General features: G+C 39.4%; 2 protein-coding genes and 1 pseudogene across 4 annotated transcripts in view; 2 read left to right on the top strand and 1 right to left on the bottom strand.

Annotated features, from left to right (window-relative positions):
- HADHB (hydroxyacyl-CoA dehydrogenase trifunctional multienzyme complex subunit beta) overlaps window positions 1-27,919 on the bottom strand; it is a 228,772-nt gene that overhangs the window by 25,305 nt on the left and 175,548 nt on the right. Inside the window, exons 2-7 of one of the 3 annotated variants that reach the window (XM_069072018.1) lie at window positions 20,537-20,600; window positions 12,131-12,205; window positions 11,974-12,015; window positions 7,249-7,348; window positions 3,969-4,013; window positions 645-744 (exon numbers count right to left, since the gene is read on the bottom strand). In XM_069072018.1, the coding sequence (XP_068928119.1) occupies window positions 645-744; window positions 3,969-4,013; window positions 7,249-7,348; window positions 11,974-12,015; window positions 12,131-12,197 (354 nt within the window). In that variant the 5' untranslated portion in view covers window positions 12,198-12,205; window positions 20,537-20,600. Of the gene's footprint in view, window positions 1-644; window positions 745-3,968; window positions 4,014-7,248; window positions 7,349-11,973; window positions 12,016-12,130; window positions 12,206-20,536; window positions 20,692-20,715; window positions 20,855-27,919 lie in introns of those variants that run through there. The other 2 variants (XM_069072020.1, XM_069072017.1) reach the window with 2 other exon arrangements.
- Window positions 12,913-13,786, top strand: LOC138149253 (large ribosomal subunit protein eL29 pseudogene; annotated as a pseudogene).
- The window catches only part of HADHA (hydroxyacyl-CoA dehydrogenase trifunctional multienzyme complex subunit alpha), a 60,632-nt gene continuing 53,649 nt past the window's right edge, over window positions 20,937-27,919 (top strand). The window contains exon 1 of the mRNA XM_069072016.1: window positions 20,937-21,068. Within this exon, the coding sequence (XP_068928117.1) occupies window positions 21,002-21,068 (67 nt within the window). The 5' untranslated portion in view covers window positions 20,937-21,001. The remainder of the gene's footprint in view (window positions 21,069-27,919) is intronic.

Raw genomic sequence — 27,919 nt, 5'->3', positions numbered from 1 at the left:
ACATTTTTTAAAATATGAAAACCAGACTGAGAACCGGGGTGACCCTGAGCTGGACCCACTGACAGGCTGCAGAGCGGGCCGAGCGGAGTGGAGCAGCGATGCTGAACAAGTTCCTGGGGCTGCGCTACAAGGAGCTGGTGAAGTACTGGCTTCCCACAGCAGGCACATGGGGTGCTGTTGGTGCTGTAGGGCTAGTTTGGGCTACTGACTGGCATCTGATTCTGGATTGGGTACCATACATCAATGGCAAATTTAAGAAGGACAATTCAGTTATCTTTTCAATCTTCTGGTGTAGGGATGGAGGACTTTTGGGGACCGATCTTCTTGGGGATCCTGATTGGACACAAATGTGAAATGCTCAGGGTGGACTCCAAGGACCTCGTCTCTCAGTGACCACCTTTGATGCATCACTTGTATAGGGGTAATTAAACCTCCCTCTGAAACTTGCTGGCTGCTTAGGTGTTGAGCACAGGAAAAACTATCACAACAGATTGAATTATATCAGATTCACAGTGACATATGGAATTAAAAAAATCACCAAGGTCAAGTTTGAAACCTTAAAAAAAAATATGAAAGCCAGTCAACTGAAAATTAGGTTTATTGTCTTTTGAGACTTACTAGCTATACAGCTTTGTTTTACTTACCTCTCGAGCAACATTGCTTGTTTTCACTTCCTGGATAACTGTACCGTAGACAATATAATCAACACTGTCCTTTGGGACACTGGTTCGATGTAACAAGCCTCTGAAAAGGAAAAAAAAAATCAAAAATGTTTGTTCTATTCTTAAAATAATCCTTAGTTTAAACATATGAAATAGAGGATACAGGACAGGGACTACCAAATGGCACTTTTCCCTACTGTGAAAAATTTCATGCTAAGATAATGTCTCTGATTTTAGGAAATAAGGGAGAATATTCTCATGCTGGCTAACATTTTGAACAAAATATTCAGTAGAATAAAAATTCTGGGAACTGAGTAAATGAAAATGATAATAAATACTACTAAGCAGTTAGGTGGTATATATTTGTAAAACTAAAAATGGAAGTTTATTCTTAAATTTAAATAATGGCCACAAAGATAAATGTGTACAAATTCTACTAGATTTCTCTGTCATACTAACTCATATTGAAGGAAAGCATGTTGCTATATACTGTTACATAATCCAAAAGTACAGGTATTTTTTACTTAACAAAACAAATGGAATGCTGAAAAGTGTTTATGAATAGAATTTCTGATTACTACTTTCTCAATGAATGCTCATAAAAACCGGAGATCTATTTACTGGCCTCAGATGTTATGCTAAAACTTTTTTTTTTGAGGTAATCAGGGTTAAGTGAGTTTCCCTGAATCACAGAGCTAGTAAGTACCTGAGGCCAAATTCGAACTCAGGTCCTCATGACTCCAGGGCCAGTGATCCATCTACTTTACCACTTAGCTGGCCTATGCTATAACTCTAAAGAATAAATCAGATCTTTTAAATTCACCCAAGTGAAAAAGGTTAACCTCCCAACAGTATGACTGAGATTTACTTATGTATATGAATGATTTCTACCTGCCCATTGTATGATTATGTATAGCTCTTGGTCATAATGAATATTTTGTTGACACTAAATAAAGATCAAAATTACAATTTTTTGTATTCTTATTAGATCCCTAGAGAACTTATAATTTTTTTGACCTATTTGGGTTTCTTGGCTCATAGGATAGAAATGTAAATGACCTTCATTGGGATATATTTATATACATCTACATACAGTATACATTATATACCATATATTATATACATTTATATATAAATTATACATATTAAAGCTAATAAATGCTATTAGAATTCAGAAAAGGGAGAGGTCACATTGGGTTGAAATGTTCACAAAAAGAGTCATGAAGGAGATGAAACTTATATTAGCTCTTGAAAAGTTAATATCTGTGCAGTTTGCTAAAGTTTCTATAACCACAATAATTCTTACTACTGTTTACAAGATACACAAAAGTGGTGATTATCTAGAAACATCAGATTAGCAAACGTGTATTTTGTTTGAACATTCTCATTTGAAGGGAATGCTATTCCCTTCTTAGTACCTCATGCTTGGTATCTTTATTAGTTCAAACCAATTAAAGAATATTAAAAATCTACTTTGTGAACACAAACCTTTGTTTTAAAAATCTACTTTGTTGAACCTCACAAAGGACAGTTATATATAAGATCTTCAGCTCCTAGGTTAGTAGGGAGAGTAATGCACTCTAGCTAGTTCCTAGTTATTACATAGTTGACATATAGAGATAGTAGGGGATAACTCTCCTATACCCACAAACATTTCTGTGAGTTCTAGGCAAGGGTTTATTTATATTAAATTTGCAACTTAATTTCTTAATGAAAAATAACAAAATATCCTAAAAGCTAATTGTTTTATTATACTCTTTTTTCAATTCAATTAAAAACATTTATTAATTAAGCAACTACTATACAATGGAAATGTAAGAATAAAAACAAAATGGTTCCTGTTCTCAAGGAGCTTGTTATCTTACTGGGGGGTGGAGAATGAACAGAGAATGCAACATCTGCACAGACAGGTAGAGGTCAAAGAATACAATATGCCTAAGGATAAGTCAATACAAAGTGACTTGAGAGACAGAGCACTAACCATGGGGATCAGGAAAGGCTTTTCAGAGGAGGTGGTATTTTGGTTGAGCTCTGAAGGAAGCCAAGCCAAGAGGTAGAGAAGGAGAGGGAAGAAAGACATCTAGGCATGGGGACAGATATGCAAAGGCATGGAGTCTGGGGCAGAATGTCAAATGCAAGGAACCACAAGGTTAGTGTAGTTAAAATATAGAGTGGATAGAAGGTAGAAATATGAAATAAGTCTGAAAAGATAAGTCATATATATATGTATATAGATTATAAATGGCTTTAAATGCCAAAGTGAATAGGGTGAACTTTATCTTAGAGGTAATAGGCCTCTGATCATTTGTGATCAGGGTAGTGACATAGTTGGACCTGTGCTTTAGGAAGATTATTTTGTTAGCTGTATGGAGGACTGGAAAGGGGAAAGATTAGAAGCAGGGAGACCAATTAGAAGGTGTAATAAGAATGTAAATTTTAAAGATCTTCCCTGCCCCTAGGCTAATGTGCACCTGAAGCCTGGGGTGGGGGAGGCTTGTTTTTCAGTAGATACTTCTTGATTGGCCAGTGAGTCAATAAGGTTGTTACATTCTCTGAGCCAGGAGAAGGCTATATAAGCCCTGATGTGTAGCTTTGTTTTGGGGACTCACTTTGAAAAGTGTTCTGTGATTTGATCTGAATTCTGGGAAGCCGTTGTTGAGAGTCCCCCGGCTTTGAAAAACCCAGAATGTGGAAACCCAGATGTTGACTGGGTATGGATGTAATGGTTGGACAATTTGGAAATCTGTCTACTTGATGTTTCTGTCTTGATAATTCTGCCTGTATGCTTTGAGGTTCGGGGTGCTGACCTTTTCTCCTGAACAAGGTAAACGATATATGTCTGACTGATTAAAGTAAGCTTGTTAACCCATTTTGAGTTGCTTTTCTTTAACAAAGTAGATCCAAGAACCTGTATGGGCAGCAAACCCTGAGGAGGCGCTTGGGGTGCTTGCTGCTACAGAAGGCTATTGCTAGGGTCAAGGGGCAACAAGGATTGTAAATAGGGTAGCAGCTGTGAGTAGTGAAGGGGAAGGAGCAAGATGCTGTGAAGGGAAAATCAACAGATCTCTGAAACAGATTGCATAGAAACCGAAGAATTGACTTTTTAGATACAGTAATTTAAAAACTATACTATACACATGGCATTCTTATTAAAGGGCCAAAGAAAAATGGCAAGTGTGGAAATGAGAGAGAGGAAGGAAGGAAGGAAGGAAGGAAGGAAGGAAGGAAGGAAGGAAGGAAGGAAGGAAGGAAGGAAGGAAGGAAGGAAGGAAGGAAGGAAGGAAGGAACAAAGAGGCTGTACTTACTTAAGTGCTGCTCTGGCTAAATCATGTGGCATCAGATCTTTGTATCTGAGGATAACAAAATGCACCAATTCAATACCAAGGTCTTTTACTTCAAGGAGATCAAGAAGAGAGCTCACATTTATACAATCCTTCACAGTTTACAAAGCCTTCTCACCCAACCCTGTGAAGTAGGAACCATATAGTTTATTTATCTTCATTTTACTGGCTGAAGCTAAGCTCCAGGAAAACTTCAACTGCTACAAAACGTTAAATAAAGAATTAACAAAAATGTTGCTGTATGCTGTGCCCTGCCCCAGGATGCCTCAGCCTTAGGTCCTACACTCCTGATTGGTTGGTCCCTGGCCAGGACCACCATTTCATGAGGGGTCCCAGTCATGTTAATTTCATTCCATCTCATTACCAGCAGCCCTGCCTCCAAACAAGGACCCACCTTCCTCTCCTCCCTTTTCCAGCTTTACTTGATGATATGTCCTCCCCTATCAGAATGTGAGCTCCTTGAGTGGATGGAGCTGCCTTGTTCTTTTATCTTATAGAGCCTAGGCATAGTGCCTGGCACAGAGTAAGCACATAATAAATGTATTTTCTATCAATATTATTAAGCATGAAACAGTAAAAATTCTCTAAGGATAGTCTCAACCTTTTCAGACAAGGCTCTGTTTATTTAAGTCCACTATAAGTTTGTAATGGGAGACTCAATGGCAATGAATTTCTTGAAATCACTCTTTGGATCAGATAGCAACCAATAACTGTAACTTCCAAAGCCAAATCCATCCCTTCATTCATATATATAATTTTTTTCACTTTATTTTTCTTGCTTTTTTTTGGAGGGGGAAAGGTAGGGCAATTAGGGTTAAGTGACTTGCCCAAAGTCACACAGCTAGTAAGTGTGTCAAGCATCTGGGGCCACATTTGAACTCAGGTCCTCCTGACTCCAGGGCCGGTAGTCTATTCACTGCGCCATCTAGCTTCCCCCCCCCTTTTTTTTTTAAAGCAATTGGGGTTAAGTAACTTGCTCAAGGTTACATGGCCAGTTATTTCTGGGTGTGGTGCTAAGTATCTGAGCCCAGATTTGATCCCCAGGTCATCCCTACACTGGAACCACCTGGCCACCCCTAAGCAATTAGGGTTAAGTAACTTGCTCAAGGTTACATGGCCAGGTGTTTCTGGGTGGGTGCTAAGTGCCTGAGCCCAGATTCGATCCCCAGGTCATCCTGACACTGGGGCTGGTGCTCTTACTTGCTATGCTACCTGGCCGCCCCCCCCCCTTCATTCTTAATCATAGAAGAATTTGACAAACACTTAAGTGTACCAGCGTTAAAATGCCAAAATTAATTGTTTGTCCATTGAGAATTATGCAACTTTTATTGCTCTATTCTACCTTTGACACACATGCACATACAGACTTCATCCTTTTATTCTATATATATATATATATATAATTTTTTTCACTTTATTTTTCTTGCTTTTTTTGGAGGGGGAAAGGTAGGGCAATTGAGGTTGTGACCTTTTCTATTTCTAAACTTGTTTGTTGGACAATTCTCTAGCCTTTTCAACAACTAATCACTTGCAATGAATGGCAATTTATTCCAGGAAAACAGGAAAAGAAGCCAATACAATTTATTTTGATCCTTATATTCCCTCCAGGGGGTGGGGTGGGTGGGGTAAGGGCTGCATAAACAATTTTATTCTGGTAAAGTCTATGAAATTCTCAAACCCAATCTTTGATATGTGCTTTTGGAAAACTTATTCATTATTTCAAGCAAAATATAGTAAAGAAGGAAGTTCTTCCCCTAATTCTAGCCTCCAGACTACAGCTGATCTCTCAAAGAAGGTGTTAAACTGAGGTCTATACCCTCTTTCGTTTATCAGATGTGACCACCTAGGGATGAATAAAAAAGAAATCATTTCATTGGTGAAAACAGATTAGTTACTCACTCCCCTGGGGTCTTTAAATAGCTAAATTTTGAGGAAGCAATCAAAGCTCAGAGCACTCATAGAGCCAGACCCTCTCCTCCCCCACCACCTCCCATTAGTGAAGGCATCTAGCAGAGGAGAATTAAGATACTTAATTCATCCTTCAATTCCTCCTTAAACAAGGACTTGAACTAAATCGTGAAATAAAAGTCTAATCTGCTGAAACCAAAGCAAATCGCAAGCAAATATTAACTTTTGGTTAACCAAATGTTAGAAACTGAATTGGAATTGAACCAAAGTTAAAAAGGGCAATCCCTGGTTCACCCCTTACCTTAAGTCAGTGAACTATGTGAATAAGACCTATCCTGGCATATATTCCTTATGTAGGGACAATTCCCAAAAATTCTTGGTATCTATCTCTCCCCACTGTCCAAAGACCCAGGGCTGTATCAGGGTTTGTGACAGCACAAGGTAGAGTTTGTTGTGAGAAATTATTCTTACAAGAACTGAGTGCAATGTTATATATAGTGCTTACATGGTTACACTAAATGCTATTGTTCAGATACAGTTTAGGTTGAAATAGGCTTCCATGGGTTACCCTAGAAACTTTAACTGCTATTTATAACATTGTCTCTATAGGAAAATGAGATCAATATTCCAAACTTTAGACTTCTCAAATCTTATAATACAAGACACTTATAAAACAGGGACTTCTTACTCCCCACCACCAAAAAACAGAACAAAACCTGATACATCACTCTCTTAACTGAATCTGAACAGTTATATTTGTTTAATTCTCTTCTATTCTCCACAGATTTTTATGTGCTCCCTCTTCTGACCTAACTAGGCATCTTTTACTGAAAAGGAGTAGAATCAGCAAGGTAGACAATCATTGACTCAATACAATCAAGCCAAACTCCATCTAGAGTGAGCTACATAACTAAAGGTTCAGACCATCTCTGAATTGCCCCTAGAGACCAAAAACTCCAGGGAGACTGTGATGGTCTTTGCACACAATGTCCCCGGAGCCACATCGAGTCCAAGATCAGTGCCCCAAACTAATCTGGTCTCTTCGGAGCTTAGACAGCGAAGGATGAGGTACCATGACCTAACGGCTCAGCTGAAGCCAGAATCATCTTAAATAGGAAGTGAGCCAAAGTGCTATTCAATTTGCTACATTTCACTCTGGCTTCCAACATTCTAGAAGATTTCTGTCACAGGTGACCTACAGAATGTTAGAATCCTATTCTTGCTAAGCTATTTGAGAATGACTTTGCTCCATTTAAAGTGAAGACATCAGTCCACCAAGAGCAAGCACTTGTTGCTGTCTTAGAGAAAGGAAGTAACATGCTAGCTTCATACTTACGAAGTGCCTGACAGCAAAAAGGGAATGCGTACGCCATCCACCACCACCACATTCTTTACATTAGGCTTGGTTAAAGTCTTCTTACTTTGGGGTTGTGCAGCTTTAAGAAAAAGTTCAACAAACAATTAACTAAAAAACAACAGTCTTACCTAAGAGTTCCTAAGAGCAATTCAGGAATTAATCATTCAACAGATATTAACTAAGGAAATATTATGTGCCAAGACATTCTAACAGGTTCAAGAGATAAAAAGACTAAAGTGAAGAAAGACCCAACCCTCAAAGAATTTCCATTCTGCCTAGGGCAGGGGTGGGGAGCCTTTGGCCTCAAGGTCACAAGTGGCCCTCTAGATCCTCAAGTTCAGCCCTTTGATTAAATCCAAATTGTTCTTTGAAGTTTGGATTCAGTCAAAGGGCTGCACTTGAGGATCTAGAGGGCCACATGAAGCTTCGAGGCTGCAGGTTCTACACCCCTGGTCTAGGGAGACAACACATAAGTTTGCACAAAACAGACACATGGAAATTATTTTTGGGCAGGGGTAGGGATGGGGGGTGGGAGGAGAAGGCAATAGTATATCAGGATATTAAGTAGCACCTAAGTCAAGTTGTGGAAACAACTCAAAATGATTCTTAGAGTTGAAGGTAAAGAGAGAGAGCAACCCAGAAGATGATAGGCAAAAGCAAGGAGATGATAGTGTATGAAGAATATCAAAAAGACCAGATTGACTGAACTGCAGAATGGGCAACTTAATCAGTCAACATTTATTAAGACCTACCATGTACTATAGTAGTAGGATAGCAGTACAATGAATTAAAAAAAGAAGCGTAAGGAGTATAATGTTGAAAAGGCAGATGAGGGCCACATTGCAAAGGGCTTTAATTGTGAAACACAAGTTTAGTTTTGATCCTAGAGGTAACTGGAATTCACAGGAGTTTAAGTCGAGGCAGGGCCTTCTTGCCTTTTTATGTTTATCCCCCAGCACTTAGTACAGTGCCTGCCACAGAGCAGGTGCATAATAAATGTTTACTGACATGACTGCTGATTAACTAAAATTGTAGGCTAGAAAACTGGTTTAAATATTTATAGCTGTATTTATAATAATTCTAAATAAAATTCAATGCTGAGGAATGGAAATGCACCTGGAAACATACCAGGAGACAGGTCTGCTGAGAGATGGAGACGTTTATAGTTATTCAGTGCTCTACTACAGCAATCTATTCTCACCCTTTCTATTAGAATGCTCTTGCTGGCTGGGTTTTTTCGATTTCTATTGATAGTTTCCATTTATATGCCCTTCATTTTCAAATGTATCTTTCTCCCCTCCCTAGTGTATCATCCTTGGAGACAAAGGATATAGAAAAGAGAGAAAAAAGTAAGTCAATTCCATGTTTCACATGCACAGGACTCCTCTGCAAAGAAGGAATGAAGGTGAAGACGATGCAATTGTGTCTCTAAATCTCTGTGTGTGCTAATGTGGCTGGAAAGTCTGACAAGAGTCCAGAAGGCCACACCAGGATGTATATGCATAAATTGCACTTTGGTTTTCAGGGGGGTGGGGAGGGGAGGGGAACCATGATTTGTAAAAGCCTAGGCTTCTTTCTGGCTCTGTCTCAGACAGATATTCAATTGATAAGATCATTGTAAAGTTGTTGCAATGGAAGGGGAATCAGAATCTAAGGGTCACTATAAGAAGAGGTCATGGAACGTTCAAGCAGGAATGAGAGTCAGGAGATCCAGATTCCAACTTTAGCATACTTTCTCTAAGGACTAGGATAAAGTTCAGCCTCCTCTATTTGGCATTAAAAACCCTTCACATTCTCGCTCCAGTCTTGCCAGGCTAATAGCCCACTGCTTTCTCCCTTATACTCTCATGCACCCTCCAGTCAAACTGTTTCTCCAGCATGCCTGCAATGCTCTCTGTCTTCACCTTACTACATCTTAGAACTAATTTGTTGTTGTCTAGTAGTTTTTTAGTCACATCCAAACTCTTCATGATCCCTTCTGGTGTTTTCTTGGCAAAGGTACTGGGTTTGCCATTTCCTTCTCCAATTCATTTTACAGATGAGGAAATTGAAGCAAACAGGATTAAGTGACTTGCCCAGGTTACACAACTAGTAAGTGTCTGAGGCTCTATTTGAGCTTAGATCTTCCTGACTCCTGGCCCAGGACTCCATCCACTGTGCCACCTACCTGTCCCTTTATAACTATTGGTTCCCTTCAAATAATGCTCATATCCAGAGGCACTCGCTACCAGAGACCCTTACTAATTGGTCCAATTTGTTATCACTCAACCCTGAGATTACACTGTATTTATTAGTATTTCTTTATTTGTGTAGCAGTGGAATGGAAAGACCCTGAAGATATGGACTGTTTCCTCTCATGTATCCCCCAAGGAAAACAAACACAAAGGGTGCTTAATAAACATCTATAGAATGGAAACTGAACTGAAAAACAACAGACATACTACAAAGGAAAGTCCTTTATAAACTTTACATTTCTATATACATGTGAATTATTATTACAACTAAATTAAGGATTGCCAGGCAGAGAGAAGGTCTGGGCTTAGAGTAGGGAAGGTCTAGTTTAAGTCCCAGTCCTGATGGGATATGTGTGATCCAGACAAGTCATTTAACCCCTCTCAGACTATAAATTATAGATGGGGGGCAGCTAAGTGGCACAGTGAATAGCGCACTGGTCCTGGAGTCAGGAGGACCTGAGTTCAAAACCGGCTTCAGTCACTTAATACAAAAACTAGCCATGTGACCTTGGGCAAGTCACTTAACCCCAAATGCCCTCCAAAAAGCAAAAAAGAAAAAGAATAGATTAGATTTTTAGGGGTGGCCAGGTGGCTCAGCAAGTAAGAGCACTGGCTCCAGTGTCGGGATGACCTGGGGATCAAATCTGAGCTCAGATACTTAGCACCACACCCAGAAATAACTAGCTGTGTAACCTTGAGCAAGTTACGTAACCCTGATTGCTTAAAAAAATAAAATAAAATAAAATAAAAAATGATTTTTAAAAAATGGGCAGCTAGGTGGCGCAGTGAGTAAAAGCACTGGCCCTGGAGTCAGGAGAACCCAAGTTTGGTTCCAGCCTGAGACACTTAACACCCACACAAAAATACTAGCCGTGTAACCTTGGGCAAGTTACTTAACCCCAAATGCCCTCCAAAAGGCAAAAAAAAAAAAATTATAGATGAGCTATGCCTATAGAGGGGCTCCCACATTGACAAAATGACAGGACTTCTACATGCTGAGATAACTTAAATGAAACCTAAGAAATATAGCCCAACCTCCTTGTTTTTTTTTTTTTAAGCAATTGGGGTAAGTAACTTGCTCAAGGTTACACAGCCAGTTATTTCTGGGTGTGGTGCTAAGTATCTGAGCCCAGATTCCATCCCCCAGCCGGAGTTCTTACTTGCTGTGCTACCTGGCCGCCCTAACTTCCTCGTTTTTACAGATGAAGAAACAGGAGCCCAGAGAGTTAAGGTGACTCAATTAATGTCACACAAGCTAGAAATCTGAAGGTGAAAGTTTTCTCAGTGTTTTCAGAAATGTTTTATTAAAAAAGACATTTGGGGCAGGTAGGTGGCACAGTGAATAGAACACCGGCCCTAGAGTTAGGAGGACCTGAGTTCAGCTCCGGCTTCAGACACTTAACACACTTACTAGTTGTGTGACCTTGGGCAAGTCACTTAACCCCAATTGCCTTGCCTTCTCTTCTCAAAAAAAAATTTTTAAAGACATTTATCTGGAAGATGCCATTAGCAAGAGTAATAATAACTGGCATTTATACAGAATTGTAGGGTTTGTGAAATGCCTCATATGCATTATTACTAGGGAGGCAAATTCATGATAGAAGATAGGGCTAAGGAAGTGAAGCAACATACAAAAAACACTTGCTCTGGAGTCAAAAGACACAGGGCTATAAGCAAATCACTATCCTCTCTGAAGTGGTTTCCTCATCTGTAAAAATGAGGGGGAAGGACCAAATAATCTTTAAGGGCCCTTTGAACTTCAAATTTATGATTATATGATTTATGAAATCAGCTAATATTACTATAATTCAACCTTCGATAAAAAACCTTCTGATGATTAAATTTGGCTTTTTAGGTATCTCATTATTCGTAAGGGGGTATCCTGAATGTGGGACGTGAATATTCCAATAACTAGGCAAACATATTCCCTGATAAAAACAAATAAGTCAGTTTTTAGGTATAAATTAGGCTCATATAAGGTTTGGGTGGTATAAGTCAATTATATCAGAATTTGGCCACAGGTGGACAGATCACTTGGCCATCAAGTTTCCAGACACTGGACCATGAGGATACTCCCAAGATGCTTTAGTACGGGGTACTGAAAAGAACATTGGATTTGGAGTCTTTAGACCTGGGTTCAAGACCTGTTTCTATCAATGGGCAAGCCATCTTGGCTCTTAGCCTTAGTTTCTATAAAATAGGGACAATATTTCACTGCCTCTCACAAGGTTATTGTGCAAGGAGGGTGTTTTATAAAGTATTAAGTGTCACAGTAATGTAAGCTACTGTTATAAGACATCAGACTTCCCCCTCTTCATCATAATACAACTGAATCCAGTTAGATACTATATATGCACAACTAATAACTATTTGATGATTTTCTTCACAGAGGTATGATGATAAATAAGCTGTCCTTCCCCAACCCATTTTACAATTTGATATTTAGAATTCCCATGATGCATGCAAATACCTGTTGACAGTGGTTGGGAGGCATAGCTCAGTGGTCTTACAGCTGAAACACAAAATAATTATGAATTTATTTTTAATGGAAAAATAGTTTATAATTTTTTAGATCTTAAGTTTTTGTTGTTGCTGTTGTTTTAAAGAGAAGTAAAAATGTAGCTTACTGAATTTGGTGGCCCAGGTTGATGTCACAGGCAGATTTCTGAAAGTTTGAGTCACAACGGAAATCATTTTGAAGTCTTAAAAAAAAAAGAGACAAAAAGATCACCTAAATTACTTGCATGTTTTATAGCTAGCTCCATAAAATGCAGTGAATGTATAACATTTTAAAGCCAATTTATTATTTAATAAATGGCAAAATATTATCTCTTCTAAGGCCAAGATGAATTTCTGGGCATGGTCAAGGCTAGAGACTATTCCTTCCAACTCTGGTTGAATATGAAAGCATTCTTCATTTTAAGAAGTTCCTTTTTATAGTTTTTCAAACCTGGAAGAAATTATAAGATGAGGCAGTACTAAGTAGGGCTTAATGTACTCATTAGTCATTTTAAAGTATACAAACAAAAGAGGCTCTAAATTTATTTAGAAGCTTTTAGCAAGGTATCAAGAGATTCTTCAGGCAGGCACAGAAGAAATAAGATAGAAGATGGAGGTGAAAGAATGAGAATCTTAATAAGACCTGTGATTTCACTGATATAGAAAACTCCTGGTGAAGAAACTCTCTCTGCCAATGCAAATCAGTACTTGCTCTCTAACCTAAGGTCTTAGGGGAAGTGTCTTCTCCAGAAATACACAACCATTATATGTCAGAGGCCTGCTGGAAGCCAGGTCTTATGATTCTGAGACCTGCTCTTTATACACAATGTCATGTTGCCATGCTGGTAGAGAAAGGGTGAGGAAAAAAGATAAGTAGAGTAGGTATGGGGGTAAAGATCCTTGTATAAGTATAAATCTAAAATTTATTTAACATTCTTAATTCTCCTGTGATCTAGCTCTATAATCCCTGATGCCACAGATTAGCTACCATCTTAATTAAGCCCCCAGCTTTTCATTTTCATTAAGAGTTGTCTCTGCTTTCTCTCTCCCTTTGGCCTCTTCCAGAGGGTGAAGTGCCTGTAAAGATGGCTAAGTCTAAGAACCATACCACTCACAACCAATCACGAAAATGGCACAGAAATGGCATCAAGAAACCTAGGTCACAGAGATACGAGTCTCTGAAAGGGGTTGACCCCAAGTTTCTGAGAAACATGCGTTTTGCCAAGAAACACAATAAGAAGGGGCTGAAGAAGATGCAGGCCAACAACACCAAAGCCATCAAGGCCCCGAGTACCAAGGCCTCCAAAGCCAAGCTCCTCAGGCCCAAGATCCCCAAGGCCAGCGCCTGGCATGCTGGCCACAAGATGGCTACCAAGCATCCAGATCCTAGGATCGGCATCAAAAGTCTAGGCTCCAGGATCACAAAGCCTGACTCTAAGGTTGCCAGAACCACTGACCCCAAGGCTGCCAAGTCTGCTGCCAAGGTCAGTAAGTCAGATCCCAAGGCTACCAAATCTGGCCCCAAGGCTACCAAATCTGATGCTAAGGCCACCAAGTCTGACCCCAAGGTCACCAAGTCTGATTCCAAGGCTGCCAAGTTCAATCCCAAGGCAGCCAAGTCTGATTCTAAGGCTGCTAAGCCTGCCAAGTCCAAACCCAAAGATGCTGGGGCTAAAGCTGCTGGTCCCAAGCCTTCAAAATAGATGCTTCAAGGGGTGGCCAGGTGGCTCATCAAGTAAGAGCACCTGCCCCAGTGTTGGGATGACCTGGAGATCAAATCTGGGCTCAGATACTTAGCACCACACCCAGAAATAACTGGCCGTGTAACCTTGAGCAAGTTACTTAACCCTGATTGCTTTAAAAAAAAAAATAGATGTTTCAGAACAGAAGGACTTGTTTAAAGCTAAAACTCCCTTTTTCCCCAGCCAGGGTATGATTATTCACTATTTTGTACAAATAAAGAAAATGGTGAGTCATAAAAAAAAAAAAGAGTTGTCTCTGCTATAGGAACATCTGTGTACATTTTATTATAGAAGTTAGGGAAACTTATTTCTTCCTGTAAAAGGTCCAAAGCAAACACTGCACACATATTTGCTGATCTATTCCATAACTTTCAAAAGATTACCTAAAATAAATTGAAAAGAACCCAAGGATAGTTAGTCTCTTACCTCTGAGAGAAAAGATAGTCATCTCTTAGAGAGATATTGCATGTGTGCGTGTGCATGTGTGTGTGTGTGTGTGTGTTGAGATAAAAACTATGCCACTAATCACTAGCCCTCAAAATAACTATTTTAAGAATGTTCCCGGTGCCTCTCCCTTACCACAACAAACTGTGATTTTGCACATAAACCCTATTTAAGTCATGGTCAATAGGGTCTTTCTTTAAAACCAAGAAAATGAACTATTCCTTAATATTGCAAAGTACCTTAATAAAATAAGGTCAATTTACCTATCTGAGAAAGCTTCTACTAACATCTTAAGGCTATGATTTCAAATATAACAGATTTGAAAAAAATTTCCCCAACCCACTGACCAAATTAGTACCCATTAGTACCAAATATCTATCAGTCTTTCCCTTTATAAGTTCTATCCTTTTACCTCTATTTCCTGTATTATTAGGCAAGAAACATAATTTTCATTTTATATCAGACTCCCACAAATTCCCATGAATTCATCCTTCCTACCCATGTCCTGTTGTAAATCCTTCATATGGCTGCACCCCGTATATTAACTAGAGGGATTCTTTTAAATCTCTGGATATTATGTACATTCCAATAAAATGAATGAGCTGCTTGCCCATCAGCCACTCTTTTCCATACTAACTGGTCCATTTCCTTATCCAAACATCTCTCACCTCTCCAATGCTATCTTTTCTGCCACAAGATCCTGCTACACAGTTCTTCTATGGTAATAACATGTAGTATATTTATGTCTATTATGTATCTGTCCATTTCTTTTTGGGCAGAGGCTGTGATATATTCCTTGACTCACAGCAGACATCACAACCAGAATATTGGTTATATTAAAAAGATGGATCTCTGTTTCATCTTAATGCTTGGAGGATACTAAAAGCATTTCCCAAAATGTAATCTAATCTAGCCCATGGCCTTTCTCTTATTTAATTCAGCCCAATACCATTTTCACTTTCAAAGCCTAAGACACAGATAATGATAGGTCAACTCTACAGGTTGCCCTTCTAAATGCTTATATAATCTGGATAACAGGCACTCTTCTTCCACTTGGTATTTCCTACATGAATAATTATGTGAAACTCTTTTGAGTGATTAAGGATTTTATTTAGAAGGTTTTGTACTATTCTAGAGGCTTGACACAATCCACGTTTTACAATACAAGTTCTTAACTTGTTTGTATCACAGAGCTCTTGGGAAATCTCAGAATATTCTTAAATGCATAAAATAAAGTATAAAGGATTACAAAGGAAGCCAATTATAATGAAATAAAGTTGTCAGAATATATTTTTAAATTAAACAAGATGGTATCTCTGTCTGCCCCACCCCCATTTTTTGAAGGGAGCACCTGGGTTCCCAGGTATGGTATGGAACATTGAAGATTTTTTCATAATTTGATTTGTTTTGCTGAATTATTCCCCCTCTTCTTCCCTTGCCCCCTTTTAGGTTCTTTGATATAAAGGATAGCTCTCCAAGAGGAGAAGGGGAAAATTTAGGTAAGAACAATATTTTAAAAAGTAAAAAGATAACAGCCTACATTAGAATATTGTTTGTGAAAGCTTGCCTGTTCCTTTTACATATTTTCATCAAGAATGTCTTTAATATATGTGTAGATTATTTTCAAATATTTTTAATGATAAAGAAGTAGGTATGCAAAGACACATATAGCTTAGTAATATTTTTTCAGTAATAAGGTCTGACTTTTTTCTAAGCATTTGGTATCTTCATCTCTTTGAAATATCTTGAGAATAGGTCTCTCAATGCCTTTAAAATTTTGGTTTTCCTCTGTGGGAGCTTAATTTGTTCTCTGTTTTCTTTGGTGTCATTTCTACTTCTTTAAACAGCACATCAAGGATTAAGTACCAGTAAGTACCAATCTGTTAGCTCCACTGTCACAGAAAAAAGCAGTTTTGTTTAAGAGATTGTGACAATTTTATCCACCTCATTTTTTATTTTTTAGTATTTACTTTTCTAGTTTCATCCTCAAACGTCCTCAGGATGATCTAGGTTAACTGGGTCAAACATCCCTCTAAGACTTACCTACCAAAATTATAGAGGGGTGGTCAAATTGGTGGAAGGAGTTCCTTATAAAAAGGAAAATTACAGGGATTGGATTAAACTTCTTTAGGTATGGTGATGTTGATAGTTATAATTTCTTACTTATTTCTCATTTTTTCAGCACCAATAGATCATTTAAAGAGGTAATAATAATTAGCATGTATATAGTGTTCTCTATGTGTCAGGCACAGTTAAGTGCTTTACAAATATTATCTCATTCGAGCCTCAAAACAACCCTGAAAGATAGGTGCTAGCATTACCTCCATTTTACATCAAAGGAAACTGAGGCAAACAGAGGTTAAGTGATTTGCCCAAGGTCATATAGCTAAAACCTGTCTGAGACCAGATGTGAACTCACATTTTCCTGACTCCAGGCCCACCACACTACACTGTCCTACCTTGCTGTATATGGTTGGAGTTGTTTTAATTCTTTGCAGTACTTTATTTTTATTCTTCATTCTAAATTGCTTTTTCTTTTTATGTTTGCTCTAATTATTCTATGGTTAGATTATACACAATGGATTCAGAAATGATTCTCATATAAGTAAGCAGTTTCCTCTCTGTAAATGTAATATTAATTTCACGTTTTGCGATATTATTCAGTGCTTATCACTTCCAGTGGTTCCCAAGTCTACTATTGAAGAAAATATTTATAAAATATAGACATGAGGCATCTATGGAGTCTATACAAGTCAAGAGACTCATGATTCTTAAGCCTAAGCCACATTTTTAAGCATTTCTGTCATTATCCACTATGTTCATTTTTAAACTGAAATCACTAAGTATGAAAGTTATGTGTTGACTTAATTTGGAGGGCAAGCTTCTTGGGCGAACTCTGTTTGCCTCAGTCTCCTCATCTGTAAAATGGGTTCTAGCAGGAAATGGTAAACCACTCCAGTATCTTTGCCAAGAAAACCCCAAATAGGGTCACAAAGAGTCAAAGGATTGAATTGACTGAACAACAAAAGAAGGTAAGTTCCAGGAAGACTGGTAAGAAGGTTTTTTGTTTGTTTGTTTGTTTTTTAAATTTTCTTATCTCTGCATTCTTAGCACCTGGAACAATGCCCTGGCAGTAGTTAGTGCTTAATGCTAGTTGAATGAATCTGCTTAACTCCCACCACTTCAATTTATAATCTCAGAGAGTTTCCTGAGAGCACAAAGGGGTTGTCACTGGCCCAAGGTTATCTATCCAGTATATGTCAATAGGAATAATATCTGGTCTCAGGGCTTCTAACTCCAAGGGTTGCTCTCTACCTAGGTTTGCCATGCTGCCTCTTTTTTATAAGCTAGGCAAGCAAAATGAGGTTAAGGCCATGTAAAGTGGTGTGAAGCACCCTTTAAGTAACACTACTTCTACCCATTCCTTTCCAAAAAGAGGGGTGTAGGCAGATGAAAGTGGGATGGAAACTGAACTTCAGAAATTCTCCTTTAGAATGTCTTTTCAAAGTGTGATAAACAATGTATTCCCATGAGAGGTGGTCTGGAAACCAAGAAAAATGGTACTACTTGACTTCATCATCAACAAAAATTTACAGATATAATAAACAATGTGTGTCCCTGACAATAATAATAATAGCTAAAATGTATATGGCAGTTTAATCTCAATTCTCAGAACAAACCTACGAGATAAGTACTATTATTTTCTCATTTTATAGATGAAGAAATTGAGGCTGACTCAAGTTAAGTGACTTTCCAAGGGTTACATAGCTACTAAGATCTGAGGCAGAACTGACTGAAGTCTTACTGATCCTAAATCATGCTTTCTATCCAATGCCAACTGCCTCTCAAGAAGTTTACAATATACTTAACTGAGGAGATAGGACATGTATGTATATAGGAAAATAAATAACAGTAAGGCAGCATGTACTAACTACTAAATGAGACTCAGGAGAGGGAGACATCATGACGAGGTTTAGAGTAGTCCAGGAAAGTTTTCTGAAGTTTTGGCTTCAGACTTGGCCTTAAAGATAACAGACCAGTCTGTAGGTTCATGAAGTCAGGGGCTCAGACATATATATTTTGTATCTCTCCAAAGCAGGCAGCACAGTGCTCTACAGAGAGCAAATATTAAACAAACATTTGTTGGATTATTTTCACATCTCACATGTGCCTTCTTCCTCACCTTTGTCCTGAAAACCCAGGAACTCCCTTCTGGATGATGATCAAGTGCCACTCCTATAGGAGGCCTTTCCTTATCCCACAGCTATTATACACTCCTGCCTCCCTCACCCCAGACCAACCCCAGCCCATCACTCGGTATTTAAATGGTATATATGCTGTATTTACCTAACTGTGCAAGTGCTGTTTTTCCCCAGTAGACTTTAAGTTCCTTGAGAGAAGAAACTTTTTATTTTTATCTCTATATCCCCAGTTCTGGGCACATAGCAAGCACTTAACAAAAGCTTTTTGAGTTAAGTAGCCCTTGCTTTGCCACATACTAAGTTTCATGATCTCAGGTTAACACTCAGCCTCTGAGAACCTCACCTTCACAGACTCACAGAATCTTAGAATTTATTTAAGAGGTTTAGTTCAACCTCTCAACCAAGCAAGTCAAACTCAATGACAAACTCAACCGAACTACCTAAAGATGTCTAGTAATGGGAAACTTATTACCTCTGGAAGCATCTCATTTCCCTTTGGTTCTAGATCCTTGGAAGGTGTTTTACGTATATGTACATATACACACACATATTGTTTTTATTTTTCCTCAATTCCATATAAACAAAACTTTAACATTCATTTAAAAAAATTTTAGTTTGAAATTCTTTCCCTCCCTCCCTCATATTTCCACATTAGTCAAACAAATTCTGTATTGAGTTTAAACTTATCTTAGCAATTTTACCCATTACTTCCAGGTTTCAACTTCCAGGACCTAACTAACCCCTCTCTTCAGCAGGAAGACCCTTCAAATTACTTGACTCTCAAGTAGTTGTTGTTTTTTTAAGTCTCTTCTCCAGACTGGATATTCCAAATTCCTTCAATTCATCCCTATGTGGTACTGTTTCCAATACCAATCATCATATGGGTCAAGCTGTGGACAAAACTCCAGCTCATCAATTTCCTTCCTAAAATTCAGCAAATATATGTTGTTTGTCTATTGTGTTATGAAACTGAAGTATTTGCACCAGATGTACAATGCATCAAATGGGGTGCCAGCTCTGCCTACCTGGGGAGATAAAGATAAAACTTCAAAGATAAAAAAGATACAATTTGAGAGATTCTCTAGTCCAATCTAATTTTATAAACAAGGAGATTGAGGCCCTTGAAGGCAAAATGACTTCCCCAGAACTCTATCCTACCTCAGCTACCTCTACTAATGTACCAAAAAGTATTTTAGGGCCATATAAATATAAGAAGTAACTGCTTCCTCTCATTTACTCTTCCCTTTCTAGAAACCACCGACCACTTTTTTTTCCTGATCCTACTTTACATCTCTCCTCCTCTCTCCAAATCCCAGAACTAGCTGTTTACAGGACCAAGCCTCACACTCTACTGGTTCCTCTCTTTGTCATTCTTTGGTGGTCACAAGGCCGCACTCACTGCGAGTCTAAGGCACACAAACAAGACAGCCCTCCGAGAGTCGGTCTAAGGCTGAAGCAAGAAAACAACACTTGGGCACAACGGGTGACTCCGACCCACCCGATCACTAAAGACTTATGGAAAGGGAAAAAAAGCCAGCAACATCTGCGTTCTAAAAGGCGCCAGAGACCTGGGTTCGAGCCTCCGTTCCGGCACTGACAGCTTATTGCCTTTCGGCCCTACTTTTAACAAACTTGTCAAAGATCACTTCGTAAATTTATACAGAGAAATAAGTAAATAGTCGCAAAGTCTACCACCGGGGATATGCCTCAAGCAAAGTTTTTGGTAAAATGTAGTGTGTGCTGAGAGCTTCCAGGATTTGGAGAAGAGAGGCTGGATCAGACTGTAATTGGATGGGCCGCCCAGAGGCGTCACCTAGTCCAATTCCTGCATTTTACAGATGGGCAAACCAAGGCCCCGAGAGGTGATGTCCAATTCCCTCGTTTTACAGATTCGTAAACCGAGGCCCAACGCGGTTAAGTCCAACCTCTTTTACCAGTAGGAAAACTGAGGCTCAGAGAGGGAGAAACTGCTCTCCCGCGATCACGAGTCACCCTATTCCCCGTGCCCCGGTCCCATCCATCTGTCCACCACACCCCGTCCCCGATTGTCGCGGGCCCGGGCCGAGCCAGGGCTGGGGAGGCAGCGGGGAAGAAAGAGGCCCGTCTCGGATGGGTTCGGGAGCAAGCGCTCTCCCTCCGGGCTCACCTCAGCTCTAAGATTGTCCGACCTTCAGCGGGAGAGATCCTGCAAACTAGAGCTGAACTTGACTGACAAGAAGCCGCGGGCTATAAATGACCCCGCCCCGCCCGCCCCTCCTTCCTTCCATCGGTTCCGGTCCCGTACTTCACCCCGACTCTCCCTCCCCCCTCTCTCCCACGGCATACCCGTCCACTAGCTGCCCTGGCCTTCGCCTGACAGAAACTCTCCGCAGCCCCGCCCCTATGCGATGGGGCGTCTTCTGCCCTAGAGACTAGAAGGGTAGGCTCCTCCGTCCGCGTCCTCCTGAGCAGAGGACAAGAGGTGCCTGCGGAAGCTTCGTCCCCCTCCTCGGTTCCCTTCCGGCACTGTACGGGGCAGGCTTGAGCGGGCAGAGTCCCTGGCACCAAGGCCCCCTGCTTCCCGGCTGCCCGGCTCCCCGCGCGAGCTCGCATTCGCCCTCTCCCGTCCAAGATGGTGGCCTCCCGGGCAATTGGCAGCCTCAGCCGCCTGACGGCTTCCCGCGCCCGCCGCTTCACTGGTGAGGCCGCTGCTGGGAGTTCGGGGAGAGGGAGGGAGCTGGCCTCCCGGAGCCGGGGACGACCGAAGACCCCCTGGGGGTGGCTGGGGAGGCTGTGGAGTGGGGGAGGGTGCTGACCGCTTTCCCCGGACCCCGCCCCCGGGCGGGCTCCCGAGCCGGCCGACAGATCCCGAGGCGTCCCGGCCCCAGCGCGCCCACTGTCTCACTTCGTGCTTAGCCGGCGGCGGCTCTCATTCCATTCATCCTTGAGTCCTGCATCCTGAGAGTTGAAAGGAACCTCAGAGGTCACCTCTTCCCCTGTCCCACCCTCACCCGCTCCAACTCCCAAGGAAGCCGAAGCCCCGGGAGGGGAAGCCACTTGGCCAAGGTCACCAGCGGAGTCAACGTTAGAAGTCGACCCCTGACTCCAGATTCAGTGCTCTTTTCACTGCTGCCACCCGGACCTTCCCTAACCCCAGCATTTCAGCTGTCAAAATTTCCCTTTCATTTATTTCCACCTCTCTGTTGCCTTCAGTTGTCTTGTATCTAGCTCTGAACTTGGGTTCAAATCTCATCTCTAACACTTTCTAGCTGGTAGGGCAATGGGAAAGTTCTTTGAGCCATCTGTGACTCATCACTAAAATGGGGGAAAGAATAGCTACTATCTCCACGAATTAAATGAGATTGTAATGTACTTAAAGTGCTTTGCAAACTAAGTTTTATTAGCAATTATTGTTTAAAGTACCCTTTCTTGAAGAGTATGGTACAGAACTTCTACTAGCAAATTAGGTTGAAAATACTTCATATGAGAAATAATTTTTGTCGAGTGGATAATGTTAGTTGATTATAATTCCCAACTTGTTTTCAGGAATTAAACTATTTTGCAGCAGGTGGGACTTATTGTGGTATAGTGGATAGGGAACTGCACTTGAAAACTGCTTTCAAATCTGGCTTCTGACACATACTAGCTGTGTGACATTGGGCTAATCACTTAAACCTGTCAGCACACTAGGTCGCTAAGACTGTAATTTGCAGGAAAAGGGTTGTCCAGCAGAGAGGGTTTCCTATATTAATAACATCACAGGTTCAGGCTCTACTGATCTCGCAGCAGTTAAGCAACTGTATAGTGGTGTAATGGGTAAAGGGACAACTTTGGATTGCTTTGATTTCAGTTCAATTCAGTAGGAATTTTTATTTAACTATTATATGCCAGGAACCAGTCAGAAAGACTAGGGTTCAAGTGTTGCTTCTGACTACTCTAAGGGACCTCAATTAAGACTGCAAATTATAAGCAGGTAGCAGATTTGAATTCCATTGTGTTAGGAATTTCTGATGGAGTAAAGGAAAAAGCAGTTCTGACCAAAAAAAAAGTCACTTTCTGGAGTAACTTTGCAGTAAAAAGAATTAGTGTGGGTGAGGTGACTTATAAGTTTGGACTTGGGAGATTTTCTTTCCTATTTAACTTCATGTGACTCTGTCCCCTTAGGAGGTTTAGCCCTGGTGTTTTATTTAACTTGTCTTCAAATAGTTATGATATGCTAATGCATCAAAAGGTGAGACTGTATTAATAAAATATTCAATTGAAACTCAAGTCTTCTGACTACAGAGTTAATTAAGAGCATAGGAATCAGATGATCTGAAGTCCAGTCTGTTTTACCACAGGGGGTGATCTTGAGCCGATCTTTCTTTTTAATTTTTGGGTTTTGTTTCATCATCTATTCCAATCCTCCATTTTAGAGTTGATCTCTGAGATCCTTTCTAGCTGGAACATTCTGTGATTCCATATTTTTTATCATTTCAAAATTGTTTTCATTTATGCTGATGTTGAGAGGCCTAGCATAGAATAAGTAAGTGTAGTAGATGAGATGCTTGTCTTGGAGTCAAGAAGATCCCAGTTTGAAACCTATCTCAGATCCTTACTAGCTGTTTAACTGGGCAAACTGCTTAACTAACCTCTCTCAGTCTCAGTTTCTGCATCTGTAAAATGAGGATGATATGGGAACCTACTTCACAGCTTTTTTTATGGGGATCAAATGAGATAATATATGTAAAGCACTTTGCATATTTTAAAGTTACATGTAAATTAATTCTTATTAAAAGTGAAGGGGGGGGGGGTGCAGCTAGGTGTCGCAGTGAGTAAAGTGCAGGCCCCAACCCGAGTTCTGTTCCAGCCTCAGAAACTTAACACCCACACAAAAAAATACCGTATCAGTCATATCACCTTGGGCAAGTTACTTAACCCCAATTGCCCTCCAAAAAAGCAAAAAAAAAAAAAAAGTGAAGGGGGGGAGTAGTAGAGATTGGAAGACCTGGGTTCAAGTCCTGTTTTTGACACATACTGTCTGTGTGACCCTAAGCAAGTCACTTAACCTTTCACGGCTACCAGGTAGATCTCTGAATTATAAATTACTGATGAGTTGGTAAAAAATTTCTACATCTAGAGTTCACCACACAAATGATATTAAATGTCTAGGCCAAAAACCATACAAACCTGAGATTGTAATTACAGAAAAACATGTACAAAAAAATCACACGGAATAGGAAGGCAGGTATTAATTGATATCTTCCTGGGGAGTATTTACACTAATGAGATCATTAACCCATTGTAATCATAAAATATTTTAAAGTTTTTAATGTAGCCACAGATTTTGACTAGTTGAAGGTTATGGTTAGAGATATTTTTTTCTACTTTTGTATATTGAATGTAACCTCTGTCTTAAATTTCCCTGAACCTAAGCCTAATAACTTATCAACCTATTTAAAAATAAGAAATTGACTTCTCACTTTTAGGAACTAATGACTTTATGACCTTTGTGTAAATTTGCTGCTAAATGGCTTCCTAGTGAATTCGATATAGCCAAAATTAACTTTGTAACACTGAATTCTGAACCCTTTGTCTTCGGTAGCAATGGGAAAAAAGTTATTACCTCTCTCTAATATAGCTTTCAAATTAGGTAAGTGTTGAATGAATTATCTTTGTTTTTGTAAATTGAAGGTGTTTTTCCTGGCAGAATGGGTATTTTTACTAACCTTCCTTTTTAATTTAATCTAATTCCCCCTCCCCCGACTTGAGATGTTTAGAAAATGATTATACTGTTTGCAGTTTCAACATAATCTATTCTTCTTTAGGAAACCCCAGTTAGTGGAAGACATATGTGGCATTTTCATAAGGCTTAGAGCTATTTTGTTTCAGTTTGCTGGCAAGTTTAGAAAATAGGGCAAAGGTTAATCTCTCCCTAGCTGGCAAACTGGAATGTAGGCCAAAGTTCATTGAAGCTGCTAGTTGTGAAGTGACTTAAATTAATTGGAAACTGGTATGATTTTTTGTTGAAAAGAACCTGATAGTTTACTCTGTGGTTTCAGTAACTGACATTGGTTAAATATATTATGTAACTAGTCTGGGAATCCTCTCTCAATACCATACTACCTGATGTTTCCCCTGCCTCCAATTTCAGATTGGCTTTCTGAGGAAGACTTTTTTCACATTTACTCCAGAATATTTTGTAAACTAATTACTAATGAGGAAATAGGTTTTCATTAGAAAGAAAAATAGATATTTCTTTGGAGCAACAGATATCTCCTGTTCAACTGTGGTAAATGTAAAAAGTTCTGTTTTGCTTGTCCTTGACCCTTGTGTGATTTGGTAGAATGCCTTTAAAAGTTCGTTTGAAATGTTACCACGTTCTAAGGCCTTTAACCAGGTGTCATAGTAATGATTCACATTTATTTATTACTTCAGACTTTGCAGAGTGATTTGCCTTGTGATAATTCCTCAGTAGAATGCCAGCTTCTTGAAATCATAGACTGCTTTTGTGTCCTAGTGCCCTGTTTAGGCTTAAACGTTTGTTAAATATGTTGCCTGAATCCTGTGAGGGCAGGAGTATATGATACCCATTTTACAGATGATGAAACTGAGGAACTGTGAAGTTAAATGGTTTGCCCAAGATCACTCACAGCTAGGCTTAAACAATATTTATTTTGTTAAAGCTTTTTTTATGGATTTAGTCATCTGTGTTGCATAAAAGGCTGTCTTTATTTCAACCACTTAAATAGTCATTTACTCATATATTCCTGAAATATTTATGCATTCAACTCTTTTTCTCTTTTATGATTTTTGGAAGTAGAGGAGAGTGACCTGGATTTTATCTTCTTACTGCCTCACTGGTAGTGAACACCTGGATTTATTTGGCAGCTATAGGAAATAACCTTGAAGCAGATACTATAGCTAAAATCCACTCCACTCACTTTTCCTGGAAATATAGGTCTTCTTATTCACTAAGCATATCCTTCCTCACATTTGAGGAAGCTCACAGGTGTTAGTGTCTTTTCTTTTTTTTTTTAAAGATGTTGTTTTTCTACCCATTCCCACAGATCATTCAGGTAGGAGCCAGGATGTCCTGTCTCATTACAATATCATTGGTAATACTGACGTAGTCCAAATTTCTTAGGTTAGACCTGTTAACAGTCCAGTCCTAGTGTACTTGCTTATCTGTGGCTGCCTGATTATCCTGACCTAGACCCTTATAGTTGAGCATTCTTTCAGTCTTTTCAGGGTCTCTTTTTGATGTTTTTCTGTCATTCTCCTTACCACCCCATGCTACCTCCCACACCAACTGCCCAGTCAGATTCCCTGAGATTAAATGCTTGGGGAAGATACTGAGGCTGTATATTTCTGTCCAATAACAGAAATTGTCAAGGTTATTTCTAAAATGGTAGAGGTATGACCTTGAATTTGAATTAACCACTACCTGCTCAGACCCACCCCATCTTTTTCTTCTTTGCAAGTTTTAACCCTTTGATCATTAATGTTATGATGTCACAACCTCTAATAATTCATTCCACAACATTAAATAAATGACATTTATGTAGTGCCTTAAGATTTCCAGAGCACTTTAATAAGTACATTGTGATTTGATTCTCACAGTGTCCCCATGGGGTAGGTACATAACAGATGTTATTCCCATGTTACAGGTAAAAAACCTGAGGCTTAGAGAGGTTTTTACTTATGCATGTTACACAACAGTAAGTTCAAGAGCTGCATTTGAACCCAGGCATCCTCTAAAGTCTATCAGTCTTTCTACTTTATTACACTTGAGAGACCTGTGGTTAAACACTGAAGATAATATAGATAAGATAAAGGTCCTGCTTTCATGAATGTAAGATACAATCATAATTGTAATGCAGCATCATATGAGTTAGGACTGGAAGGGACTTTTAGAGGCCGTCTAGTATAGACTCTCATTTTACAAATCAGGAAGACAGACCCACAAAGGTGAAATGACTTGCTCAAAGTTGAAAAACTAGTATGTAGTTGAATTGGGATTCAAAACCAGTTCCTCTGACTACAAATCATTGTTCTTTAATGATTTGAATTGTTGAATTAAACCATGTAAGACCGTATAAGAATCAAGTGCTAGCACATATATAGCTACCTCAATTCCAGTTGACCAGAGAGGGGAGAACTCAATATAGGTTGAACAGGGTTGACTTCATGAGAAAAGCTGGTGTTGATTGAGTCTTGAAAGCAGTGCTTAGAGGTTGATTATGAATCAATCAACTAAGATTCTTAGTTGATTAATTTAATAAATGCTATTAAATATCTGCCATGTACTAGGTACTGTATTACTGAGTATTAGTGGTACAAAAACAAAGATGCAACAAGTTCTGCCATTAGTGAGTTTACATTGGATGAGGCAAAGAAAATTGTAGACATAAGTATGTATGAAATAAATAAAGGTAATTTTGGAAGAGGGTACTAGCATCTGGGAGATCAAGAAAGGCCTCATATAGGAAGGAGGTGGTGCTTAAACTGAACTTTGAAGGAAGATAGCAATTCCAAGAGGCAAAATTAAAGAAGGGAGTACATTCCAGACATGTGGGACAGATTGGGTAAAGGCATGGCGATGGGATATCATGTTTGAAGAACAGCAAGAAAACATTTGGACTGGATTGTAGAATGCAGGAAAGGGAGTAATTTATAAAATGTCTGAAAAGATTTGGAGATAAGTTGTGAGCAGCTTTTAATACCCAACAAGGGGAATTTTTATTTTATCCTAGAGGAACTAGGGAGTAATTGAAGTTTGTTGAACAGGGGAGTGACATGACCAGGTCTGTACTTTTAAGAATACCACTTTGGCAGTTATATGGAGGATGGATTGGAGAGTTAGAAAGCAAGTGTAGTAGTCTATGTGGTGAGGGCCTGCACCAAGTTATGGCCTTTTAGTAGAGAAAAAGGGATATATGAAAAGATGTTATGGAAGTAGAATTAGCAAGACTTGCCTGATAGACTGAATGAAGGGAAGGAAGATTCAATTCTCACTTGGGTGACTAGATAAATGGCAGTACTTTTGTTAGAAGAAGTAGTAAGTTTGGGGGGAAATATGAGGTCTGTTTTTAACATGGTAAGTTTGAGATGCCTATAGGACATCTAGTTTGAAATATCCAATAAGCTTTTGGTAATTCATTCAGGATTGGAACTCAAGAGATTATGACTGTCTGTATAAATCATCTTATAGTCATCTATGTAGAGATAACAGAACCCAGAAAAGCTGATGTCTCCAATCAGCAAATCTTTATTAAGCACTTAGTACATTCCAGGCAGTATGCTAAGTGCTAGGGAAAACAAAGAAAGTTAAAAACAGTCCTGGAGAAGACTAAAGAGAGGAGGGTCTAAGGTAGAACCTTGAGGCACACCTGTATTTGGGAGGAAGAATGTGGATTGAACAGTAATTGAAAAGGAAAGGATCATATACTTAACAAGAGAAGATCATATACTTAACTAAGAAAGTAGAGCATAAAACATTACATGGTAAGTGTATTTGAGAATTACAAAACAAATGCTACATGAAGGCCTTTCATGGATCAGTGAAACT

The sequence above is a fragment of the Petaurus breviceps genome, unplaced genomic scaffold (assembly GCF_028583685.1).
Source record: "Petaurus breviceps papuanus isolate PSGF00001 unplaced genomic scaffold, PetGlider_PUasm1.0 90845, whole genome shotgun sequence".
NCBI classification, from domain to species: Eukaryota; Metazoa; Chordata; class Mammalia; order Diprotodontia; family Petauridae; genus Petaurus; species Petaurus breviceps.
Note: the sequence above shows the minus strand (reverse complement) of the source record. Positions and strands in the feature narration are given on the sequence as shown.